Below are 25192 nucleotides of genomic sequence, written 5' to 3' on the forward strand. Positions count from 1 at the left end.
ATTTCCTCTCAGCAGTTATATTTCACACTGTAAATTAATAAATTAGCATTCTGGTTTCATGTGTCAGTCTCACACACTTGATATAGGCATTCTAGTGAGAGGTAAACTCATTTTTGGTGCGTTAACCCATCAGATTTCTAAGGCTAAAAGTAAAATCTAGATGGTGGCAAATTCACCGAGGTGATATAATACTGCACAAACCTGACTGGGTGACCAGTTGGCTTTGCCCAGGTGACACCCTGATGTCACAGAACAATTTCTTCATATTTCTGTAGAATGGAGATCAGAGTGATTAGTGCAATCATCTAAATAAAAGATGAAGGAATGGAATTAGAGCTGTGCCTTTATGTGGGCTGAGATTTTACAACAGATTTCAATGTGCAGGGTGAGGGAGAAGCACGAGATTTCACAGTGGGTGATCAAAGGGAAAATAACACCACTAAGAGATAGAACAAAGAAGGGGCAGGTCCAAGTTGGGAAAAAAAGAACATACTACATTTAAGGTACCAACAGAAGAGTCATATGGAGAGTCATATCTAAAGGCAGTTGAGGGCTTCCCTGGTGGCGCAGTGGTTGAGAGTCCGCCTACCGATGCAGGGGACGCGGGTTCGTGCCCCGGTCCGGGAAGATCCCACATGCCACGGAGCGGCTGGGCCCGTAAGCCATGGCCGTAGAGGCTGCGCGTCCGGAGCCTGTGGTCCACAACGGGAGAGGCCACAACAGTGCGAGGCCCACGTACCACAAAAAAAAAAAAAAAAAAAAAAAAAGGCAGTTGAAAATATGGCTCTAAACGAGGCTCAAGTATTTCCATTTCTTGAGTAAAGACGTGAAGCTGTGTTAACAGATAAAATCACCTGCAAAGGGAGCTCTAAAGGAGAAAAATGGTCTAAGAACAGAATGTTGGGTTAAGTCCTTAAAGGTTCGATCAATACCATAAAATACAAAAACAAAGTGAAATGAGCAATGCCATGTCAGCTTGTACACAGATGTTTTATTTTGGATGTTAACAGTCAACATTGTATGCAAGATTCTCTTACAATGGAAAGTTTTCCCATACATCAAAAAACTCAATTTAGTCAGGGTAATTGCTGTATTAATGCGAAAACCTTATAACAAAATGTGGTATTATATATGTGTAGTCAGTTTCCATGCAAGTATGGCTGCTACATGTATGTCTGGCATTTTTATAACATACTGAAAGAAATTCAAAGGAACATAACAGTATAAAAGGTGATTTAAGATGCCTGACATGTTTAAGATTAAGAAATCTTCTTGCAAAAAGCAACAAAGCAGTTAACTAGAGGATTCAACCAATACCAACCCAAATATGTACTCTGTCCAAAAAGCCCAAGCTGATTTTCAATACATTACATGTGGGATAATTTAATGCTCAAGAAAAATTATGCTTTAAAAAAATACAGCTCTTCCAAGATATTATACTTTGGTAATTGGAGACTATGTTCATCCAAACCAGCTAAGGGCTACATAAAAAAAAAAAAAAAAAAAAAAGGAACCATTATATGTTATTCAAGATAACTGAAATTGAAATGATCCAGTATGATTTTGCTACAATCACTGGTTTTACAAAGTGAAGTTTCTGTGAGAAGTTCACTAATTAGGAAGCAATCAACATACTTAACAAACATGCTACGAAGATTCAAATTGGTTCATCTATTTGTATCAACAAGGCATAATCTTAGTACCACACATTTTCTTCACTTCTCACTACATATAATATGCAAAAATGAGCAAGTAGATTTAAATAGCTTAAAACCCTTTTAGGTCTACTGTTCAAAAGCTAGGCATTAAAATAGTATTTCCATTTCTATCAACATAAAAACATCAGAGAATCTTAAGCTGTTTTTGTTTTAAGGCATAGCATTTTAATATTTGCAAGAATTTGCCTGGTAATGGTTGATTCCATTAAGTTAACTTGAGAACTTGCCATCATTTGCTTTTTATCTTTTCACACAGTGCAAGTGGTGGTTGCTCTTTCCTTCTCTCATAGCAGCAAGCCGATTCTGCTATCTTCTATAGCAGCATACTTCAGGAGTGGAGAGGGAGAGAGTGTGTCAATTACAAATAATTAAAACTACAGTGTACAATTCTATTTACCTGTCAGTGTTTAAGTTGACAGCACACCATTATATGTCTCAAAAAAAATTACATAAAATCTCTACACAAAAGCAAATAAAGACATTCTTTCAAGAAGAAATAAAATAAGTGCAAACACCTAAAACAGGCAACTGAAGCAACTGTTGTAACCTGTAGAGAAACACAAAACATTTATAAAAGGACATATATTTTTATAAATAAAAGATAATGTTCTCTACTTCTGAAACATTGAGTAAATATAATAAACGTCTAAGTGCAGACTGTTTTTAGGGACCAAGTACCATATTATTTTTTAAACAAAATGCAAAAATTTCAAACACATATACAAATCACCAGATTAAATTATATGACCCCCCATATAATTTAAAAAGAAAATATTAAATTATTATTTAGTACATTTTTAGAACTACTTTATATAACCAACATGATTTAAAGGACATAGTGCAATATTTAGGTAGATGTGACATACAGTATAGATATTGTATTCTTTGCAGCTATAACTTACTATTGTTTCATACTTAAAACTCAAAACTGTTCTTTACTATGTTAGCTTGTAATAACAGGAAACAACATTGGCTTCTAGACACCCTGTATAGGTATAAATATCTACATTTAAGCTTTAAAAATGAAAATAAATTATAAAAACAGACTTCTTTCCAATTTACAAAGTTTTCCTGCTCCTACATACTGTACAATACATTCAACAAAACTCTCAGCTCTTCTGAGATTTATGAAGAAAATACTGACTCTTTACTAATACGGAAAAAACCTTTTTGCAATGCCTTTTATTTTTAGTACTATGCTCAAATAAATACATTTAACACTGTAGTTAATTTTACTGTTTTTTGAAAAATACCAAAAATTAGTAGTGCGACTTTCTTTCTTTTAAATTCCTTTCCACTGTGTTTCTTTGTAAATGGTAGCCTAAGTAAATCAGCAGATAGGCAAAAGTACTTCATAAAACCATGAGTGCTTTCTATACAGAGACTAGTTTCAGAAATCATACATACTCATAAAACCTATCTATAACAAAACCGCAGCATCAGGAGAGTAGCAACATATATCTTTTGAAGAAAATATGTGAGAATTTACTTTTAGAATACCCAGGAATATTCTAATATGATTTCCCCATCTTGTTCTTTAAAAACAATTTTTTAAAATCTTACGTCTTAAAAAATAAACTGTGAAATTGCCTACCCCTTACTTAAGTGCCTAGCTTTCTGCTTGCCCAATATGAAAAAGGATGCAAACCATTTTAGGGCTGTATTAAAACTTTAAAAACAGTTAATCAACAAAAAAAATTCATTGCAGCCTAATTTGGTATAGAATCTAATAAGGAAGTGGGGCATTTCATCCGTTTTAATAACAATCACAGTATGAGAGCTCTTGAGGTACTGCCTGTAGCTGTATAAGTGCTCAAATATCTTCTTGCTTGTTCCGTCATGATAAGTTGGTCTTCCGTCTTCCCATAAACCACTGTTTCCCATTCACAAGACTAGGAAGGCAATATTAATAGTGATGTGAAAATTACTAAGATAACTATCCATTCTACTTCACAATTAGACTTTTAAAAAATCAATTAATTGATTGGATATTTAATAATTATTGTAAAAAATGTTTTTGATAACAGCATTGTGATTCTTTTTAAATAATGATGTTTCAAAAATACATACTAAAATATTTATGATCAAGTTTTTTAAGTCAATTTTTTAGCTATCTATAGGACTGTGGAGGCAGTTTAAAATTTCTGTTCCCACAACTGCCCCTCAAATCAAATCAGTCTAAACATGGAAAGAAATGTCAGTCATTACTGCTTCAAAGTTTTGCAAAAGATTTAAAGAGAGAATGCAATGTCAAAAAATGAACCAAGAATGCTTTATGTCTTGCAAATCAGGAAATATATCATAACACAAAGTCAAGTTTACGTTTGTTTCATTTGTTTTCTTCCCTTATTATAGAGTAAAGGTTACTACTCCATAGGTATGACCTGCTATGTAATAAAATTTCCTGAAAAGTTCTGTGTTAAACACTGGTAAATGGGGATTCAGAGAATGTGTTACATGGCTCTGTGAAGAGCAGTGGCTCAAGAAAGAGAGGAGGTGGCCACATCTGATTGCCAAAGATGTTTTCAAGAAATGCTTGAATGTCAGCAAGGATAGCTCTGCAGTCACTGCAGTGTAAAGAAGAAAACTTCCTCCTCAATGACCTCTCAAATTCTCTTGGTTGAATTCTTAAGATAACAAAGTAAAAATTTCTCCAGCCTTCATTTGCAGTTACATAATGGCTGCATAGCATCAGAAAAAAGGATTCTGTTTTACAACTTTGAGCCAGAAAGTTCACTGGAAACCATTATATCGATACCAACAAAATCAAGTTTGAAACTGCTTCCAACCACTTACCCTTTAAAAGTAGCAATCAGGGCTACAATTATTTATTACAGAAGAGGTGCCAGAAGTAGATTTAGATATTTTTAGTTTAAAAATGCAACAGTGCTTAAGAAATCACCAGAAGAGTGATTCCAATTGTCTTTACTATGTTAGCTTGTAATAACAGGAAACAACATTGGCTACCATTCCAATTGTTTAGTTTATATGTGCCCTGATGAGCGAGTCTCTCAAAAACCCAAATCTAGTTTGAGTGACAAAACAATGGTGAATGTCTAGTTACTATTATAGTCAATTTTGAATTTAAAAGAAAAAGTATAATTTCTGATCAGTAGGTCCAAAGTAATAATTGAATGAACAACAACAAAAATCACTGAAAGAAATTTATAAATTCATACCTGAAGATTCTTTTCCAATGTGACAACTTTGGAAGTGTTAGGGTTTGGTTTCTTTTTATTAAGTGTGTATGTTTTGTTGGTTGAATTTATATCTTGTTTTTCAGGAGTCAAGTTGCACCTATTGTCATGTATTTCCAATAATGGTATCATTAATAAAGATGTTGTAAATATATTTTCTGACTAAGAGAAAAAAGAAAGAGGAAAATAAAATAACTAATTCAAAAATGGAGACAAATAGAGGGACTACTGAGTAAGTGGTAGTGGAAGCCCTGTTCATTTCCCTCCAAGAAAGCTTCTGGTTCCGATGAAATTTCTAGTAATGCAGTAAAATTAAATATTTAAGAAATGAACCAAAGATATTGAAATTTAAAGCTTTGAGAACTACCATTTTTTGACATCATACATAAGGGAGCTAACTCCCCTCAAGACCAAACAAATATAAAAAGCAAAGAAGTAAATAAGATATTCTCTACAGTTAATTGTTTCTCTCTGAATTAGGCAGAATACTACTAAAGGAAACCGTCTAAGAAGCTCTAATGAATTAGCCACACAATGAGTAAAACACAGGAACCACTAGGACATAAAGCAACCATCTTAATATAAGAAAAATTCTTTACAAACCTGCATGCCTGAAAGATCTTCAGTTACTAGTTGAGTGGCTGGTTCTTCTTTTTCCCAATTATCTAAGACTAGTGATTTTCTGACCTTCTTTACAGAAGCAGTATGCTAGAATGGATAATTTACAACAGGAACATTATGGTCAAGTCACTTGAACACGGTAAGACTTTTATTAACAACAATACTAAAAGATCACCTCTTGTTTGCAGCTTTTGTAAGCTGGTTCATCTTCCTCTTTGAGGAATATGTCTGTTCCAGTTTCTTCTTTTAAAACTTCCCGAATATCTTCTTCCAAGAAGGCAAGTGGCTGTGACTAAATTATTTTTAAAAGGGTTTTTAAAAAGCCTTTTATAGCAATTCCTTTTTCTCCCCATATATAGAAACCCATCTTTTATACTTTTTCATTATTGGCATAACTTTCTCCCAGTCCCTATAGATACATACACAGATGAAAAAGATGTGATCACTGCTCTCAAATAGCTATGGCAAAAATAATATTGCAAAATATTATTGGCAAAAATAATACTGCACATTGCAAGCACTGAATGAAGTGTGCCACTTTCTTCACGCTAGGGCACTAAACAAAAGTCTTCCTTTTGGGGAACCTATTACAGCTCCTGCTTCAATCAGGATCCTCAAAATTAAACAGAAAAGCGATTATTTCCCCAAGTATTTTTATATAAAAATAGGAAACATAGAACGAATTGGGACTACAGTAGCTCTCCTTCTTCTATTTTTATTGTACTTATTGCATAGTGTCTAATTACTAGTTTACATGTTTCTCTTACTACTAAATATGTGAGCTATTTGAGAGCAGTGATCACATCTTTTTCATCTGTGTATACATCTCTGCACACCTAGCCTTAAGCTTAGAGCTGAGACACAGTGTTCAAGAAGTGTGTGCATGTGCATGTGTGTCTGTGTGTGTCTATGTGTGTACTGGAGTGTGGGAAGGCAGGATACAAAAAAAACGTGAATATGGGCTGAATGATGAAATAGTCTCAAAAGATTATTCATCTATCTGTTTAAAAAAAAAAAAAAGGTAATCAAAGCGCCACTAAACAAAAGAACAAACTGGCAGCATGTAATGACCAGAAGCTTATGTTCCCAGTCGACAAAGTTAGGGAGAGTAGCATTCATATATAAATGAGATTTCACAGCACTTACAAAAACTTTAAAAATGGAAACAGAATTTTTTTAAAGTGCTCTCATCTACAGCCTGAGACATGCAGGAATTATGTCAGTATTTCTGTGTGTTGCTCCAAGAGATCTTGTTTTAAGGATTACATTTCACAAAGAATATAGATAAGGTGCTCTTAAAAAGAAACCTGGAATCTATTTTTCCCCTGTAAGAATACAAGTGTCCTAAGATGTGGTGCATATGTACAAGGGAATAATACTCAAGCCATAAAAAGGAAGGAAATAATACCATTTGCAGCAACATGGATGGACTTAGAGATTATCATACTAAGTAAAGTAAGTCAGACAAAGACAAATACCGCATGATATCACTTACATGTGGAATCTAAAATAGACACAAATGAACTTATCTATGAATCAGAAGCAGATTCACAGACATAGAAAACAGATTTGTGGTTGCCAAGGGGGAAGAGGGGTGGGGGAGGGAAGGATTAGGAGTTTGGGGCTAGGAGATGCAAACTATCATATATAGAATGGATAAATAACAAGGTCCTACGGTATAGCATAGGGAACTGTATTCAATATCCTGTGATAAACCATAATGGAAAAAAATATGAAAAAGAAAGTATATATATATGTGTGTGTGTGTGTGTAACTGAATCACTTAGCTGTATAGCAGAAATTAACATAACACTGTAAATCAACTATACTTCAGTTTCAAAATAAAAAAAGAAAGAATACAAGTGTCCTAGAAAGCCAACCTCTAAGAAGTGCCTTTGACCCACTGTAAGATACACAAGAAAGCTCAGTGGTGAGCACATAGTAGGTACTCAGTAAACAACTGGAGGAGGAGGAGCGGAAGGAATGAAAAGTCAGCTCGCTACAAATGAGCCTACAGATACTTTAGAAATTTTAATTACAAAATCAATACTTTCTTTTTATCTTAAATTGCTGGTGAAAATGACCTGTTTTGGCAATGGATAAATTCTTCCGAAACATGAACAAACTGACAGGGACTTAGATATCTGAAACCTAATTTCTTATGCACTATTATTAAAATGATAATTTTTACTCAACGTATATGTTGACCAAATGACCCTGAGGCACTGTCAGAATTTTTCAACTGTCTTCAAATTATTGCTTATTTGTCGAATTCCCAATTAGGCTACACACCCTTCTGAAGGCAGGAAGCATACCTGACATGTTTAACATTACATCCCCAAAAGCCTAGCTCAGTGCCTGGCACATAATAGGCACTCAATCAATATTTATCAAATTAATGATAAATTTTTTAAACGAATAACAAAATGCTGAAACAGATTAAATCAATTAGGTAATTCCATACAATGGACTAATACAAAAACATTAAAAATTATGGGATAAATATATACAATTTATTAAATTTTAAAAGGTTACAAAAGAGTACACAGTGTGATCCCACTTTTATTATGTATATATTCATAAAAACTAAAAAGTTTAGAGAACTCTAAAGAGAATATAATTGTTCATAGTAGCATATGGAACTAAGTGACAAAAAGACTTGATCAATCCTACTATGTACCCTCAAACAGTATTTCAAAAAAAGGAAAAGACTAGGAGATCTGAGTGTGAGACATGCTCTTTGGTAGAAAATTGATTAAATCAAGTAAACTAGAATTTATTAATTGATTTACTCAAAATGTGACTAAAAATAGAAGATAACTAAAGTACCCTAGAAGTGACCAATATTTTAAAAATCATATTTTATTTCTAATGTACGTAATTTGTCAGAAGTCTTTATCTGCCTAGAATCAGAGTGCCCATGGTTCACCTAAGGTACTTCAAAATTATCTGTGTGCTAACACAGGTAACAATTCCCACCTCTGTTCATGTACTACTATTGTTACCACTATTATTAAAATAATAATAGCAGCAACTAAGCACATACTACTTGAAACTTAGTACCAGCCTCTTTATTTCTATTATCTATCTTCACAAATAACCTGCTGGGGTGTTTTATGATATCCACTGAATAGAAGAGGAAACTGAGCCTTAAAGAGGTATCATGATCAATCAGTTTCATAAATATTATTAGGAAAGTACTTATGTATATCAAAATATTAAAATTATTTTATTCTACTGTAGGTAACTGCTACTGAAACTACTAAAAGGTGGGTTTTAGTATTAAGCAATGAGTTCTACTGAAACTTGACTTGCCTTCTCTAGACGATATAAAGAAAGTCTGAATTCAAAAGAAGCCAAGCAAAGGTTTACTTACAAGGAAAAAGATTAACACAAATTCAAACTTATAAATCGAGATAACATTTTTTTAATCCAGTTCATTGAACATCTTTTTTAAAATGTTAAAAATCAAGGATAAAAATCAAAATTTGTGTCTTATTAAAATTAGGAAAATTCTTAAAAATAAAAGGAGTATACATACCACAGTTTTAAGAGGTCCATATTTTTTCTCCTGAGCAGCAAGCGCATTCTTAAAAGGAGTGGGAGTTCTTGGTGTGGTACCCAATATAGATCTTCTAATAGTAGGTGTTCTAAACCTATCCAATCATTTAGATATTTGTATTACAGTCAAAATTTGATTTCATATGAGTTAAGGAAGGTAAAGCCACAATAAAAGCACACACTATATTTTCTTGTATATACACATGCTTTATTTAAACATTCCAAGACTTTTAAAGCGTGCCTGCCTAAACTATTCTTATTCCAATCAATCATCTTAAAATAGAAAAAAGACTAATGCAGAAATAAGTACTAAAAATGTTGTTTGCTCAAGATCAAAGTTTTATACTACATTTAGCTGGTTTTCAGTCTCCTAGGGATAAAACATAAGGTTATGATTTTTTTAAAATTCTAAATCCCATATGGACAGGGGTGATGATATATGTATAAATGGACAAAAGGTAATCTGCTCTTGAAATTGTGCTTCCCATTTTCTCTAACATAATTATTTAATATGTACTTACCCTACATTTTCCTTTTGATCTTTGGGGGTTGTTTCCTTATGAAGAGGAGTTGTAATGAGAACTTTCTGCCCACAAATAGGGGTTGATGTGAATGAAGGATTTTCTATATTAATTTGTTCATTTCCAGGACACGTGTTGAAAAACTAAAAAAGGAAGAGAGTTCAAAGACAATTTCTAAAATGTCAAAAATCCTACCCAAATATCAAACTGATAAGATTTTCAAATTATTTCTCCATTCCTTTTAGGAAAGGATTATCAATAATACATTTACATTCCACTCCATAAAAATTAAGCTCCAAGAGGGCAGGCATTTTTGTTTTGTTCATCACTGCCTCCGCAGAACAGTGCTTAAGAGGTAACAGGTATTCAAAAAATAGCCGCTTAACAAATATTCAAAAGTAACAAAACACAATAAAAAAATTTCCAAACAGTGCATCTTATCAAATAGGAATCTATAGAAACCATAAATAGCTGCTGTGTTAAATGTAAGCTTTGTACAACAGTGTAACTGAAAAAAATGTTTTATGATTTTATTAATAAATGATCTTAAGTGTTCCTTTCTATAAGAATATTTAGAACTCAGAATATAATAACAGTGCTTTGCTAAGAAGAAGTACAGTTGTCTGGCAAATTTGCCTATTTAGAACACAGCTCAGAACCTTTGAGCAGCCAAAATCGGTATCATAGAGCCTGTTTTCCAAATGACACAATTTACTCATTGGATCTTAACTTACATACAATTGTGAAATACTACTTTATTTCTGTAGCCAACATAGTAGAAGCAATGGTAAGAAAAAGTGGAACTTGCCAGGGACTTTCCTGGTGGTCCAGTGGTAAAGAATCTGCCTTCCAATGCAGGGGACACGGGTTCGATCCCTGGTCGGGGAACTAGGTTCCCACATGCCGTGGGCACCAAAACTACTGAGCTCACGTGCCTCAGCTAGAGAGCCCGCATGCCGCAAACTACAGAGCCCAAGCTCTCTGGAGCCTGCGCATCACAACTAGAGAGAGAAAACCTGCACGCCACAACTAGAGAAGCCCGCACTCTGCAAGGAAAGAAGATCCCGCATGTCTCAGTGAAGATCCCACATGCTGCAACTAAGACCTGACGCAGCCAAAAAATAATAATAATAATAAATAAATTAAGAAAAAAATGGAAATCGCTTTAAGGTTGCTTATAACTGGAATGAATTCTATAATAGCTCTATCACTTCTGATGCCCATAAATCATAGGATAAAATCCAAGTTCTTTGCCATGGGATATACAATCTTTATAATCATGCCTCACCTTCTCAGCCATTTTCCACCTTACAATTTACTGTTCAATGAAAATTGCAGGTACACAAAACTCCAAAAATAGAAAATTGCTAGTCTGCTCAAGCCTGGTTCACCTTCCTCAGGATACTCTGTAACTCTTGGGGTGGGGGGTGGACACACTACCTGCATTGTAGCCTATGTAAATAGCATCCCCTGAAGCAGAGGGGGTGCCATTTTCAGAGAAAACAGTGGCTGTATACTTACTACCAGATCCTCATCTTCCCAGCATCAAAAACATACCTCCAATAATATCCCAACATCCTCCAAGTTTATTTGGCCATTAAACTTCCTTCTTCTCCTATTGGACTTTTTAACCTCTGTCAAGACACTTTAAGCAAACACCAGCTTCATCTCTTTCTTAATAACTGACCTTGGACAAATTGCCTAACTTCTGAATTTCATTTACCTACCTCTAAGGTTTTCTTAAAGAGCATTAACTAAGATACTATAAGAAAAATGTTTAGCACACAGCCTGGAACATGGTGTTCATTAAGAAAGATAGTATTATAAAATAAAAGGTGCAGTTTGCCTTGATATAAATATCTGCTCCCCAGGGATATAACTACAGGAGAAAGCAGATAGTTCCTGACATCCCTAAACAACCTACTGACACATGAAATTCTTATAGGGAGCAGTTGTCTATGAATATATACCTGATATCTCTTGAACAGTCAGTCAGGAAACTGGCTCCCAGTCTCAGCTCTGCCATTAGATAACTTTGGGCAAATCATTTTATCTTTCTGGGCCTATTTCCTGATGAGTTCTATAAAGATGTAGAACTATGTACCTAAAACATCCCTTTCCGCTCTAAAAATTGTAAGATAAAATGCAACTACTACACTTTGTGAGATACTTTGCTGATTTACCATAGCTCAGCACTCTCCTGTATACATTTAAATACATTATCCATTGTTATGTGTTATCAAAGCAAGGAACTGTTAGTATGGATGTTAAAGATCTAATTTAATCCAACTCGTCAGCATTTGGAAAACATAAATAAAAATGACACTACTACCTGTGAAGGAGAAAATGGTAGTGTTTTCACCGGTGTGTGTTTTAGTGCCGTATTACCACCATCATTGAATGAGCCATCACCAGGGTTGCCGCCTGGGGACTGACCCACTCGCATTCTTCTCTTCTTTCTGAGGATGGTTGGTGGAGTGCTAAACTTAGCCACACTTGGGGATGTTAAAGGAACAGCCTCACTGTCTGCACTGTTACAACTGTTTTTTTTCCCTTCAAGTACAAGACTGACGTTAAATTGACATTCCATGGCTCCTTCGTTGTGCTGAATTCGCATTAGTTTAACTGGTGTGGACTTGACAGGAGAAGCAGCAGCATCAGAAAGATCAAAGCTAGTAACATCACTCCATGCTACAGGATCCTGCAATAAATTAAATTCTTAACTAAAGTTATTAATATTATAACCTCGTTAAATCTAGTCTTGAACATAGGATGATGATTTCCAGAGTTAATTAACTACTCATTTTTATCAGTAGAAATAGGCTTTCCTTGGTTCATCTTTTTTTTAAGCAAGCCCATACGAGAGGAACAGATTATGCTTTTACGACAACTCCAGTTGGAACATTCCAAAGTAATATTTCATCTAATTCTAAGTAGCTGAAGCTTACTGTCAAAGTACTTTATATGAAAATAACAAATTATTTTAAGTTATTTTTATAAGAGAGTACAGTTCGTCATAAAACTTCACATTCTATTCCACATCAGAAAACTTTACACTCTATTCCACATCTACATAATCATTTGGTAATATGTATGGAATATCTTCAAAGTGGTCATACACCGTGATCCAAAAATTCAGTTTAACCTAAGGACATAATCATGATTTTGCACAAAGCTTTATGTATGTTCTTTAATTTGTAATACTGAAAAACTGGACACCACATAAATGGTGTAAATAAATAAATAATAGTATGTTGGATAAATAAATTTTGCTACATTCATATGACAGAATACCATGAAGCGATTAAAACTCAAGTTTAAAAATGAGTTAAGAGGGCTTCCCTGGTGGCGCAGCGGTTGAGAATCTGCCTGCCATTGCAGGGGACACGGGTTCGAGCCCTGGTCTGGGAGGATCCCACATGCCGCGGGGCAACTAGGCCTGTGAGCCACAACTACCGAGCCTGCGCGTCTGGAGCTTGTGCTCCGCAACAAAGAGAGGCCACGACAGTGAGAGGCCCGCGCACCGCGATGAAGAGTGGCCCCCACTCGCCACAACTAGAGAAAGCCCTCGCACAGAAACGAAGACCCAACACAGCCAAAAATAAATAAATAAAATTAAAAAAAAAAAAAAGAAAGCAAGGATGTTTACAAAAAAATGAGTTAAGAAAACAGGGACATGCTCATGATATAATGTGGGAAAAAAATTCACAAACATAATACATTAGTGTATGTTTGGGTTTAAAAATGTATACATATATGTGTGTTTTATATGTCTATAACACAGCCTGCAAGGAAATACCTCAAATTATTAACTCTGGGTTTATGGGGGTTTTAATTTTCTTCCTACAGTGTTCTCTACTTTCCAACTATCTCTAATATACAACTTGTATAATAAATACATAAATATATATATATATATATTTTTTTTTTTTTGCCAGAAACCACTGCAAAATATCAGAACAAAATTAAGCATGACAAGGTAATGTGTAACATAAAACTGGTCAGTGTCTATTAAACCGAGTTTCTGAACATGTAACCACATAACAAAAACTGAGCTTTTGATAATCTCACAATTTCAAACTTACAGATTCAATAAGTTCTAGAGTCTCTGCAAATTCTGGGATGGTCTGTAGAGAGGACAGCACAGCGTTTGCCTCCACAGCCAGGAACTTTGTGGGTGAGTTCTGCTGAGCAGACACAGCCTGATTTTCATCCAGACCGTAAAACTCACTAGTGTGCTCCTCGAGGCTTAGAGTATTAGACATGCTATCATCCATGAGGAAACTACCAGACCAGCTAGAAAAGCTTCCAGGTTGCTAAAAGTACAAAAGAAATTTGAACATTATTTGTCATTCCCAATCTAAGCAAAAATTTGGATTTTAAGTAAAAATTTTTTCTAGACCAACATACTTCACAACATTTCAGCTAAAAATATAGTAGCAAATATACCATCTTTCCTCAAAACTGATATAAAAACTTTTTAAATTAAACCTCATCTTGACTATATTTTTTTCTAACTAAATTTTTCTTAAATCTATAAAGTCATGGTGAGATAAAACTAGTAATGTACCATATATACTACAACATAAGGTCCAAACTCCTAGAATCTGTCTTTTCTCTACCTTTCTAACTTCATCTCCCAACTCAAGCCCCCGCTCCCAGGGAATAGTGAATACCCAACTATAGTACAGTACTTGCAATTCCCTGATAAGTTTTGGTCTTTCACCCTGGATAAAGGGAGCAGCCTTTGCACACACTGCTGTTCCCTTCATCTGGAATGCTCAACCTACTGACCAGGGAAAATTCCTATTCCTCATTTAAGATACAGTTCAAATATTGGAAAGTTCCCCATCTGATTATACACTTCTACCTGTTTCTGTTTATAATAATGTCCTAGTTCATCTTTTTGCTAATATATAATCACTGCCTGTCTTTCAAGACTGAGCTCAAATAGGATTTCTTCCAGGAACCCTTCTGACTACCTAAATCTCCATCTTCTATGAACTCCCATAAAACTGTGTTACTTATTATATCACACTGGATGCTGTTTCTTATCTGTGTCCCCACTGTCCTTTGAATTCAGGGACTGTGTCATTTTTCTTTATCTCTCTAGAGATGTACACTGGCCAATTTACTTATCTTTTGAGCCTAGTTTCCTAGTGTCTCATAATGAAAAACAAGAAGAGAGACCTTGAAGAGCCATGGTCAAGAAACATTATGTAATTTGAGAACTGTTAACAATAGTAGATCCCAAGAGATCTCATTACAAGGAAAAAAACATTTTTTCCCTTTTTCTTTTTTTTTTTTGGTACCTATATGAGACAATGGATGTTCACTAAACTTACTGTGGTAATCATTTCACAATATGTAAGTAAAATCATTATGCTGCACACTTTAAACTTATATGGTGCTATATGTTAATTATATTTCAAAAAAACTAGGAAAAAAACAGAAAGAAACAGGATGTAAAGTGTATAGCACTGTCCAACAGAATCTGTGAGGTGATGAAAATGTTCTGCACCTGAAACTGCTCAATATGGGCGCCAGCCACATGAGCAACAACAATGTGGCCAGTGCAACTGAGGAGCTGAATTTTTAAATTTCGAATTAAATGTGTCTAACAGTTACCATATTTTAGAGAGCACACTGCTCAGTCCATAGGAAGCACTCCATAAACAGTACCTATGACTATTAAATAAAAAATTACTAGAATATGCTAGATATTCACAATAGCAAAATGTTAAGTTTCGAGTTTAGTAAGGTGAAAAAACAAATTTTCAACATTGTTGCAAAACAGGTCCCACCTGTTTTAAAGATTCCTATAAATAAAAGAAATTAAAGCAATCTTATTTCACTAGCAGAGCCACCTTCCGAGTTTACAATCACTTTCTGGAGATAACTTCCAAACATATACATTTCAACTAAGTTTGTGGGCAGGAAAAAGGTTCAAAGAGGGAGGTTTACTAGGCCCACTGGCCCGATTCTGAATCCCTAGCAACCAACCACCTAATTTGCAGGGTTAATATAAGGATCACCAGGAATACATATAACACATCTACAACAGTGGAACGTAATGAATGCTCAGTAAAGTGGCAATCATTATCATCACATAATTGTCTAGAATAAATACTTTATATGCATATGGAGTCTATTATACTGGGTGCAGCAATTTCCCTCTAGAACCTCCAATCTCCCTATTCAACCAGATCTTTATGAGAGTGGATTTTAGACAGAAACTATGAAAAAAAATTAATAACTTTCTTTTTTAATGCAAATTGCAATTCTTTTAGCTAATTAAATTTTCCTATTATAGTAAAAATGATAGACTATTATCAAAAAATTTTAAATGTGCTTAAACATGATAACCTACAAATGTGAACTCTGTAACCATGATTATTTATTTGCAGCTTCTTAATAAAACTGAAATTAACTTTAAAATAAGTACACTTCAGGTCTCCCTATTTGCCCACGGTTTTTGCAGTTTCAAAACAAAAATTACTTTTCTCATGGTGTATATCTCATCTACTACAATTAACAAATGTCATTTTTATTAATACTCTCTGAAATGGTATAAAGACATCGCCAGTTGCCTCATAATACTATTTCAAGTCCTCAGGTTATTCTATTTAGTAATTTTGTATTAGTCACTCTAAATATATTGTCCCCTCATTCAGCCCCAAACCAAGAAAAACACTTTCCTAAACGTAAGAAGGCCCAGGGTATTAAACTTTTTAAATTGTCATTTAAATATAAACTTTTTTTTCCTTTTAATCCATCTAGCATAGCCTGTTTAACTTAGCTAGAATCATTACCATTTATCCTGATTTAATACTCCTAGTTGGTCTTATCAACCAAATCTCAGACAATACTTTTCATACCTGATAACCAAAACCCAAGATCCATAGAAAAATTTCTTTAGAGAGCATAAAATCTAAATGTTTCCTTTTCCCATATTTTTAACATTATAACTTTTTCCAATTTACTGAATTTGTGTTCTAAATGTAGTAAACAGGAAAACATTTTCAAAGAGACAATAAAAATAATTCTGAAGCACAAAAATCTGTACACATCTATTAAATTCCTTGTTTTTTAAGCTTTTTTTTTTCTATTAAGGCCATTATCACATGGAATGTCCAAAGTAAAACCAAAGCCTAATCTGAACCACACGACATTTTCACAGATATACATATTGAAGGTTATACCTTAAGTCTGTTTGATATTTATGACTCAAGAAGCATCTTAATACAGAACACTGTAAAATATGTTCAAAGAGATGCATATCAAAAACAGGCAACTTCAAAGTTGCAAATTAGAAAAACTATTTTTAGTCCATATTAAAATCTGAAGTCACACTGAATATGCTTTTTCCACTTGCTGGCATGTGAAAGTCAGTCCTGATTAAAACTATAAGAGCATATAAAGCATATAAAAGATTCTAACAATAAAATCTAAACACTTAAGCTTATTTCTTACTGATGGAACTCGCTTTCTTCTAACTTCATTCTCAGCTGACATAAGAAGCAACTCAAGTTCCTTTATTTTTTTTTCCTTATCAGGGTCTTCATCAACAAAGGGTTGCTAAAATAAGTTAAATAAAAGAAAAAAAACAGGCTACTTACAAAATTGCTTTATTATTATTATTAATGTTCTAATTTTTATTTTCTTCTATGCAACATAAAATCTATTTTCTCTAATAAAGCTTAATACTACTAAATCCCAAATAGTACCACAATCCTTCTGGTATCTAAAGAGGGTGCTGGTAAATATTTTCAATTTAACAGAAAGAATGTGGGAAATTTAAATGCATGAAAAACCTTACATTGTATCATCTGTATCAATTGAAAAACTTATGTGTGGAGTCTGTTTTAATTTATTGAATCTTAATATATTCTATCCAATTTAGCAAAAATATGTCCATTCATAATCTGAATGCTCTAAGTTGGAAGAATGAAAGAACCACCTTACTCTTGTTGTGAACTACTTTTCATTTGTACAGTTTATATTTCTCAAACACACGAACTTTCTCCTTTAATGTTACAATACTCAAAGTAAATAGACCAGATAGTACTATTTTTGCCCTAATTTTAAAGATGAGGAAACAGGCACTATTAGATCTGAAAATGTTTGAAAGTGTTTCCTTTGGGTTTGTTTTGGTTTTTTGCTTTTTATAAATAAAAAGTTACCTGAATAAAGGCAGAAGAAGGCTGAACATGTTCTACACAATTGCCTCCAGGTGACACATACTGATAGCCCGGGATCTAAAAAGTAATTAGAACATTAATATCATACATATAATGCTCTGGAAATTTTTAAAAATCTGAGACAAAGCACAAAAACTGAAAATCAACATGAAAAACTCAGTATCTCTGTTAACTTTGAATATTTATACATATTAATAGTTCCTTAATAACTACATCTTTAATCTTAGGACCTACTGATTAAAAGTCATAACTCAGCAAACACCTATTTTCTCCTGAATGAAATATAAGAATTATCTGGGCTAGATTTATCACCCAGTCAGTCTATCTATTATCTACAATATCCACCAAGTATTTTTTTTTTCTTTTTTTTTTTTTTGCGGTATGCGGGCCTCTCACTGTTGTGGCCTCTCCCGTTGCGGAGCACAGGCTCCGGACGCGCAGGCCCAGCAGCCATGGCTCACGGGCCCAGCCGCTCCGCAGCATGTGGGATCTTCCCGGACCGGGGCACGAACCTGCGTCCCCTGCATCGGCAGGCAGACTCTCAACCACTGCGCCACCAGGAAAGCCCCACCAAGTATTTTTTAAAATCTGCTATTAAAGGATTGCTCTGCCTCCTGCAGAAGACAAAGTAATTGTGTTCCTATCCTTCAGAGGAAGGGGCTGGTCCATATGAAGCACTCTCCAAGTTAGAGCCTAAAGCAAGTCTTCAATATTCTTAACTCCTACTTCTACCACCACCCCATGCCAATCTCTGTACAGAAAGATATGAAAACAGAGGCTGCTTCTATTACTTGTCTCAGAAAAACAATCAGAATCACTCATGTACTTTTTAATACTCTGAAAATAGACTAAGAATTATTCTGTTTCTTTTCTAAAGCATCTGTAATAAAATTTCTGAAGTTGCATGCAAACTTAGTGAGCACTGGTAAGGAGAAATATGAGAAGTGTTTTTTAAAACCTTAAAATCTAATAAATATAAATATGAAATTGTCTATTTTCCATAATGGACTACCTAAATCACTACATAATGCAGAAACATTATATATAACTTCTAACATGGAACTTAATTTTCACAACACTTCATTAGTATCAGTTATTGCTCAGCTTCCAATGAATTAGAAACTTATCTTTCTCAAACTTTTCATTTTAATCTGTGACAGGATTTCAAACCAATCCATTTTCTTCTTTCAAGTCAAAATTAGAATTATCTTTTTAGCAGTTTAAATGAATTGAACTATGAATACACAAACCTGTCAAGAATTATTAAAAGTAAGGTAAATAATTCTTAAAGTACAAGAAATATCCTTACTTTCCAATATATTTTGATTGAGTGTTAAACACTCCATTGGCCCCAAATAATAAAAAAAATTGTCTTCCTATGAGTTAAAAAAATACATTTATATGATAACCTTTCTAAGATAGAAGCAGAATGTTTCAGCTTATGCTGCTGAAATCTAGGACTCTAAAGAAAAATGTAAAGAAACAGACCATAAAAACCTTAAGGTACTGAGTATCAGCAGATAACTGTACTGTCTTTACATGTTTCCCTATTTGTAAATTAAGATCTCACTACCTTTTTTAAGTGATTCATTTGAAATTATGGCTAAAAAAATAATGTCCACTTAGTGGAATAAAATCAAATCTGTGGCATACTAAGCACAGATTGTTAACCATTAGCCAATTTTTATCTTTTGGTAGATACTTTATCTTGTCACATTTTATGTGACAAGAACCAAGAACTGCTCAACATGAAAAATGGCACGACAGACAAATAGGAAAACGTAAAACAAATCTTATGAAAACTCCTAATTTCTTGCAGGTAGGAAAATGCATTGTAAGGAAAACAGAGCTTGCCCTATGATGAACGTGGGTGATCTCCAATGAACCTGTCTAAACAAAGGCTGAAGTCACTCAGTCAGTTGAGTGATGAGGGAAAAGCAAAGTTGAATGCCATCAAAGAACCAATTATTTACTGCACACTCCAAAATGATGGCTTGAATGATTTTTGACTATCTTCTCCTCTAAACCATTTTATATACACTTATCTCTTAGAGGTAAGCAATACTACAATTACACAAAATTTTTTTAAAAAGTAAACTACAATCACTATTAAAGCACAAATGATCATTAGCTTTGAATCATGAAGATTCAAAGAATGATAGTATTAGGAAATGTACATACTAAGTTTCTTAACTAGATAACGTAAAAATTATATATAAAAGGAAATATTTTAATGAGTTTGTTCTCAAAATATTTATCAATCAAAACAAGTAGAGATAAACTTCCACTAATGGTTTAACAGCTAGTCATGGCCTATTTCTTCAGTTTGGAAATTTAAATGTCTATTCCTCTTAATATATGTTGTTTTTGTCTTATTAAGAAACTAAACACCTTCCCTAAAGAAACTAAAGAAATATAGCAACTAAAGATATTTTTTAAATAATAAAGGTATTAAAAATATGTGCCTGAACAGGTATGTAAAACTGATTCTGGGTTTGCAAATGGTCCATAGTCGCACAAGGTTTGTGTTGAAGTTTAGATGAAGATCGTTCTGATTTTATTCCATCTTGTAAGTAGCCTTCCTGCTCCACTTTTCTTCGCATGGTAGAATTCCAATGATTTTTGATAGAGTTATCAGTCCTAAGAAAGTATATATTTAAAAAGAAAAAGAGGATTCCATAAATGTTAACGCTGTATAAAGTATACGAAGTACTTAAAACAAATTTTTACAACTGGTGAAATTAGACACTTCTTTTAATTCAAAGAATAAACTGTATGTCTCTGTCAGATAAAGCTCTAAACACTGGAGATACAGCAGTGAATAAGATAAAGAAAGTCCCAGCTCTCATAGGGCTTTATGTTCTCACTGGAAGCATGGGGGCAGGAAAGGAGGAAGGAAGAGAAAAACAAAAAAATAAGTAATAAGAAAACTAGTGCAATGCAGATCATTTAAAGTAGGATAAGAAAAGTGAGTAACTATAGTACTTTTGATTAGGTGGTCCAGGAAGTCCTCTGTGAGGTTACAGTGAAGCTAAGATCTGAATGACAAGAATGAACCAGCTATACAAGAACAGAAAAAAAAAAAAAAAAAGAGCATTCCAGGCAAAGGGCATAGTGAGGGCAAAAGCCCTAAAGCCAAGATCAAACATGGTAATAAAATGCAAACCACAAAATACAGAATCCCGGTATTCTTTTTCACTTCTTACAACAAAATACCTACGAAAGAAAGAGTTCATTGGCTGCCCTTTTACCTAAGTTCCCCTTGTAAAAATGGAAGTCTTCAACCTACAGCTACTTGTAGTATAAATTTTTAAAAATACATAAACATTTACTGAGAATCTACTTTATGCTAAGCACTAAGCTAGGTTCTATGGACAGTAAAAAGATGTATCAAAGACTGAAAACATCAGAAGTTCCTAGACCAGGTTCAGTAACTTGGATAAAAAAACTTAACACTATGCTTCAATTTCCTTATCTATAAAACAAAGACAGCAATGTTTGCTCTGCATATTTCACAAGTATATGAAGATTAATTAAGAATATATAGAATATAACACGCTATCTCCAAGTTTCAGCAGGAGGGTAGGAGCCCAACTTCAGCTGACCTGGCTCCAAGTTGTAAAACTACTTTCTAAAAAAGATATGAGAAGTTTGTTTTTCCTTTATATAAAGCCAAGTAACTAACACAGATGGCTACTCCAATTGCTAGGTAAGTGTACAATAGGATGAACTGTGTGAAATAAAATGGTGCTGTCAAGTCTTCTGACTTAAGGACTAGTTATTGTTTATCTTGAGAACCTGTATGTAATGGGTGGTATCTGCTTGGCTATGTGGGTGAAAGGTGGGATTTCTCTCCGTTTTTTTGCAATCTCTTATCAGATTGCCTATGATGGGCATCACATTCTGATTTAATGTTTATTCAACAGTAAAAGTGTTTTCTTTCTCTAAAAAAAAAAGAAAAAAAAGAATATATGTAAAAAGCATTTTATAAACTATTAAGTACTATACAGAGATTACAGCAATAAAAAACAAATGCGTATCTTCCGAGTGAGGTATGGATTTTCCCAAGATTGTTGGTCTACTGTACTACAGACAGCTAGGAAACATTTGAACCAGTGCCATGTATAGTGTACTTAGCACATCAGTGCCCCTGAGGGAAGTGCTATATTTTAGCCACATGTATATATACACACTACTCATGATCTGAATGATACCATAATTAATTAAGAATTGAATTTTCTCTAATGTACTTTCGTAACAATTTTTTTCAGCCAGTGTATTTGTTATTCTCTGGTCTTATACACAGAATCCAATACGAAAGAAATCTCTTCAACTCAGATTCCACTCCAACTTAGTTTGTACAAAGAAGGTTGCTTAAATGGCACTGATGTGTAAACACAATTTTGGGAGTGCATTAAATGTTCACATAACCTAAAGGTCCATCATTTTGTTGCACAAATTACTGCTATAAAATATATCATTAAAAAACTAATTATATCCCTTACCACAAAATGTACTGATATTACAAATAACGCAAAGAGTTGCTTGTATTCTGCAGTCTAAATTTTAATTATAAATAAAAGTCATGGGGTACTTATAAATATATTTAATAGTAACATAATAAAGATCAAGTTTAAGTAAAAATGAAAAATGTATATACATTTATATAAGTACCTTCCAGGAAGTAGTTTGGCAATTTCCGCCCAACGATTTCCCAACCGCTTATGTGCTTCATAGATAATCCTGTCCTCCTCTTCTGTCCAGGAAGATTTCTTTACCTCAGGATTCAGATGATTATGCCATCTTTCTCTACACTGCTTGCCTATTCTTCCTTTTAAATGTTTTGCAATTAAAGACCATCTTTTTGGCCCATATTTCTGAACTAATTCAATAACCTAAGAAACAGAAAGCAAAGTTTAAAAAAGCATTACCTTTTTTAAAATAAATAAGTCATGGGGGTATAATGTAGAGTATAGTGGCTACAGCTAGTAATATTGTATTGCATATTTGAAAGCTGCTGAGAGAGTAGACCTTAAAAGTTCTCATCACAAGAAAAAAAAATTTTTACTACATATGGGGATAGATATTAACTTGACTTGTGATCATTTTGCAATATATACATTATTTTGTACATCTGAAACTAATACATAATTATATCTCAATTTTAAAAAAGCACTACCTTCACAGAATTTTAAAACATAACTCAAGAATGCCATTTTTAATGCATTAAATCCAAACCACAACTACAACTTAAAAAAAAACAATTTTACTAGTAACTATTCCTTCAGCATTTGCCATCTTTTTTTGCAATCAAAAATTGATTCCAAACTTATCTAAAATACAAGTTAATTAAAGTGACTTGTAAGTTAAATTGTTTCATACATTAATATGAAATAACAGTAAAAACGTTGAGACTTAAGCATTTTCTACTCTTACTTTTTTTTTTTTTTTTTTAAAGCTTCAGCTGAAAGCCTAATAAATCATTATGGAAGCAGGAAGGATCTACAGTTACTGTCTTTTCATTTCTTCCTTTCTCAAACTGAAAGGATACAAATCATACATTTTAAAACTTATCATTGGCCATCAAATAAATCAGATCAGTTCTGAACCTAGTGAAGTTTGGGGTTTTTTTGTTTTGTTTTGTTTTTTGTTGGTTTTTTTTTTTACTTTGAGTGGCAGTAAGAATACTCTAATTTCCCAACTACACTAACAACATTTATGCCATAAAGAGCATGAACTAAAGAGCAATTCTCAGTAGAGGACAGCAACTCTCCCATTCTTCTCACACTTTCGTAACACAAAGAATTACCTTGGTTTTTGAATCATCCAACTCTTTGGGAACATGATGCTCTGATATCTATCTTACTTGGGGGTTCATTATAGGTCAAGAGGGAAAGTTAAGAATGACTTCCTTACACCTCACATTTTCAGATAAAATAGGAATAAAATTAAATTCTGTTTTTAAAATGCTAACTCAATTTTCACCAAGAAATTATATCCTAAATGTTGCTAACCTAAGCTCTAAAGAAGGTGACTAAGCTGATAGTATTTTTCCTTCTGCAAACCAAACTTTCAGAAAGCAAAGGCTATATATATTATATTTGGTTTGACTCAGTTCTGAAAAAACTACATTTCAAGATACTCAAGTTTCAATTCTTATGCCAGCAGTAACTCAGAGAACAAATCAAAGTGATTTAAATATGTATTTATGTGACAAAAAACCAATGTATTAGGAAGAAAAAAAGCAAGTCCACCTACACAGTGAAAATAAAGAATATGAACATGTTACCCTCTGATCTTCCTCTTTAGTCCAGGGACCCTTTATCAATTCTGGATTTAAAACTTTCTGCCACCGATGCTGACACTGAAAATCAGAACGATTCTGAAAGAATTCAGATGATTTTGTTATTGAACAATTGTCTTCCAGAAAGCAAGTCAGCCCAAACTTATATCTCACAACCTTAAGAAGAAAGTTTTTCGAGAATAATGCATTCAATAGCATTCTTGAAAAATGTAGTATTTATTTTACATGCCTGTGCCCCAATTCATTTTTAATTAAAATTGTCAGCATTGCTTAGACTATAAATAAAGACAATATACATTTGAAGTTAAATTATGTATCTCTATACTCTGCCTTATAACAGCAAAAAGCAAAGCTACAACACAGATACTGCCATAAAGAAATGTACTGATGAATAAAAGGGAGTAAACAGACAACTATACAAAGCAGACAGACGAACTCAAACAGCATAGCAGTCTGGATTCATATAGTATAGCAGTACATAACTCTAGAAAATTAAAAAATCCTGAAAGGCATTATTAGACCACTCATGGTATTTAAAGGATGTTTATAAATGACAACCTCCAAGTTATCAAGTAAAAACTAAATATACCTAGATAGAAGATGTGCATTATATACCAGTTAAATTATTTAAGTGTTGAAGTTCAAAAGGAAAATGAATTTACCAGGATAAAACCTTATGTAGAAACATCCCAAACTCCAAAAATGATTCATAAGTGTAGCCTTATTTTAGTCAAGTCACAACCTAGTAACTCCTATGTATTACAAGGATAATAATAATAACACTTAACTTTTCATTAGCGATTCAGTTTCCAAAGATATTAGCTCATATACAGGATTACAGATGATTTAGAAGCATATAAATACAAATACTTTATTTACCAATAGCTCTGTCCTGGTGCCTAGTGGACTTATTTTTATTCAAACTGAGCTTCTTCATTTACAGCTTCTGTACATCAATGCTGATCCATTTTAAGGTTATCAATTTTTCAAAATAATTAGGCTGTTCCTGTATAGCCTTGTAGCATTTCTCTGTTCACTTCATTTGCTGTTATACCATTGAAATTAAACT

General features: G+C 33.5%; 1 protein-coding gene across 5 annotated transcripts in view; it reads right to left on the bottom strand.

Annotated features, from left to right (window-relative positions):
- Positions 1–981: 981 nt before the first annotated feature.
- MYBL1 (MYB proto-oncogene like 1) overlaps positions 982–25192 on the bottom strand; it is a 33806-nt gene continuing 9595 nt past the window's right edge. Inside the window, exons 4-16 of one of the 5 annotated variants that reach the window (XM_030859635.3) lie at positions 24109–24201; positions 22494–22714; positions 20285–20459; positions 17802–17876; positions 17092–17196; positions 13704–13934; positions 11951–12319; positions 9619–9761; positions 9078–9192; positions 5712–5828; positions 5519–5623; positions 4898–5077; positions 982–3610 (exon numbers count right to left, since the gene is read on the bottom strand). In XM_030859635.3, coding sequence (XP_030715495.1) covers positions 3485–3610; positions 4898–5077; positions 5519–5623; positions 5712–5828; positions 9078–9192; positions 9619–9761; positions 11951–12319; positions 13704–13934; positions 17092–17196; positions 17802–17876; positions 20285–20459; positions 22494–22714; positions 24109–24201 — 2055 coding nt within the window. In that variant the 3' untranslated portion in view covers positions 982–3484. The remainder of the gene's footprint in view (positions 3611–4897; positions 5078–5518; positions 5624–5711; positions 5829–9077; positions 9193–9618; positions 9762–11950; positions 12320–13703; positions 13935–17091; positions 17197–17801; positions 17877–20284; positions 20460–22493; positions 22715–24108; positions 24202–25192) is intronic. The other 4 variants (XM_030859638.3, XM_030859639.3, XM_030859640.3 and 1 more) reach the window with 4 other exon arrangements.

Source organism: Globicephala melas, chromosome 17 (genome assembly GCF_963455315.2).
Source record: "Globicephala melas chromosome 17, mGloMel1.2, whole genome shotgun sequence".
Classification (NCBI taxonomy): domain Eukaryota; kingdom Metazoa; phylum Chordata; class Mammalia; order Artiodactyla; family Delphinidae; genus Globicephala; species Globicephala melas.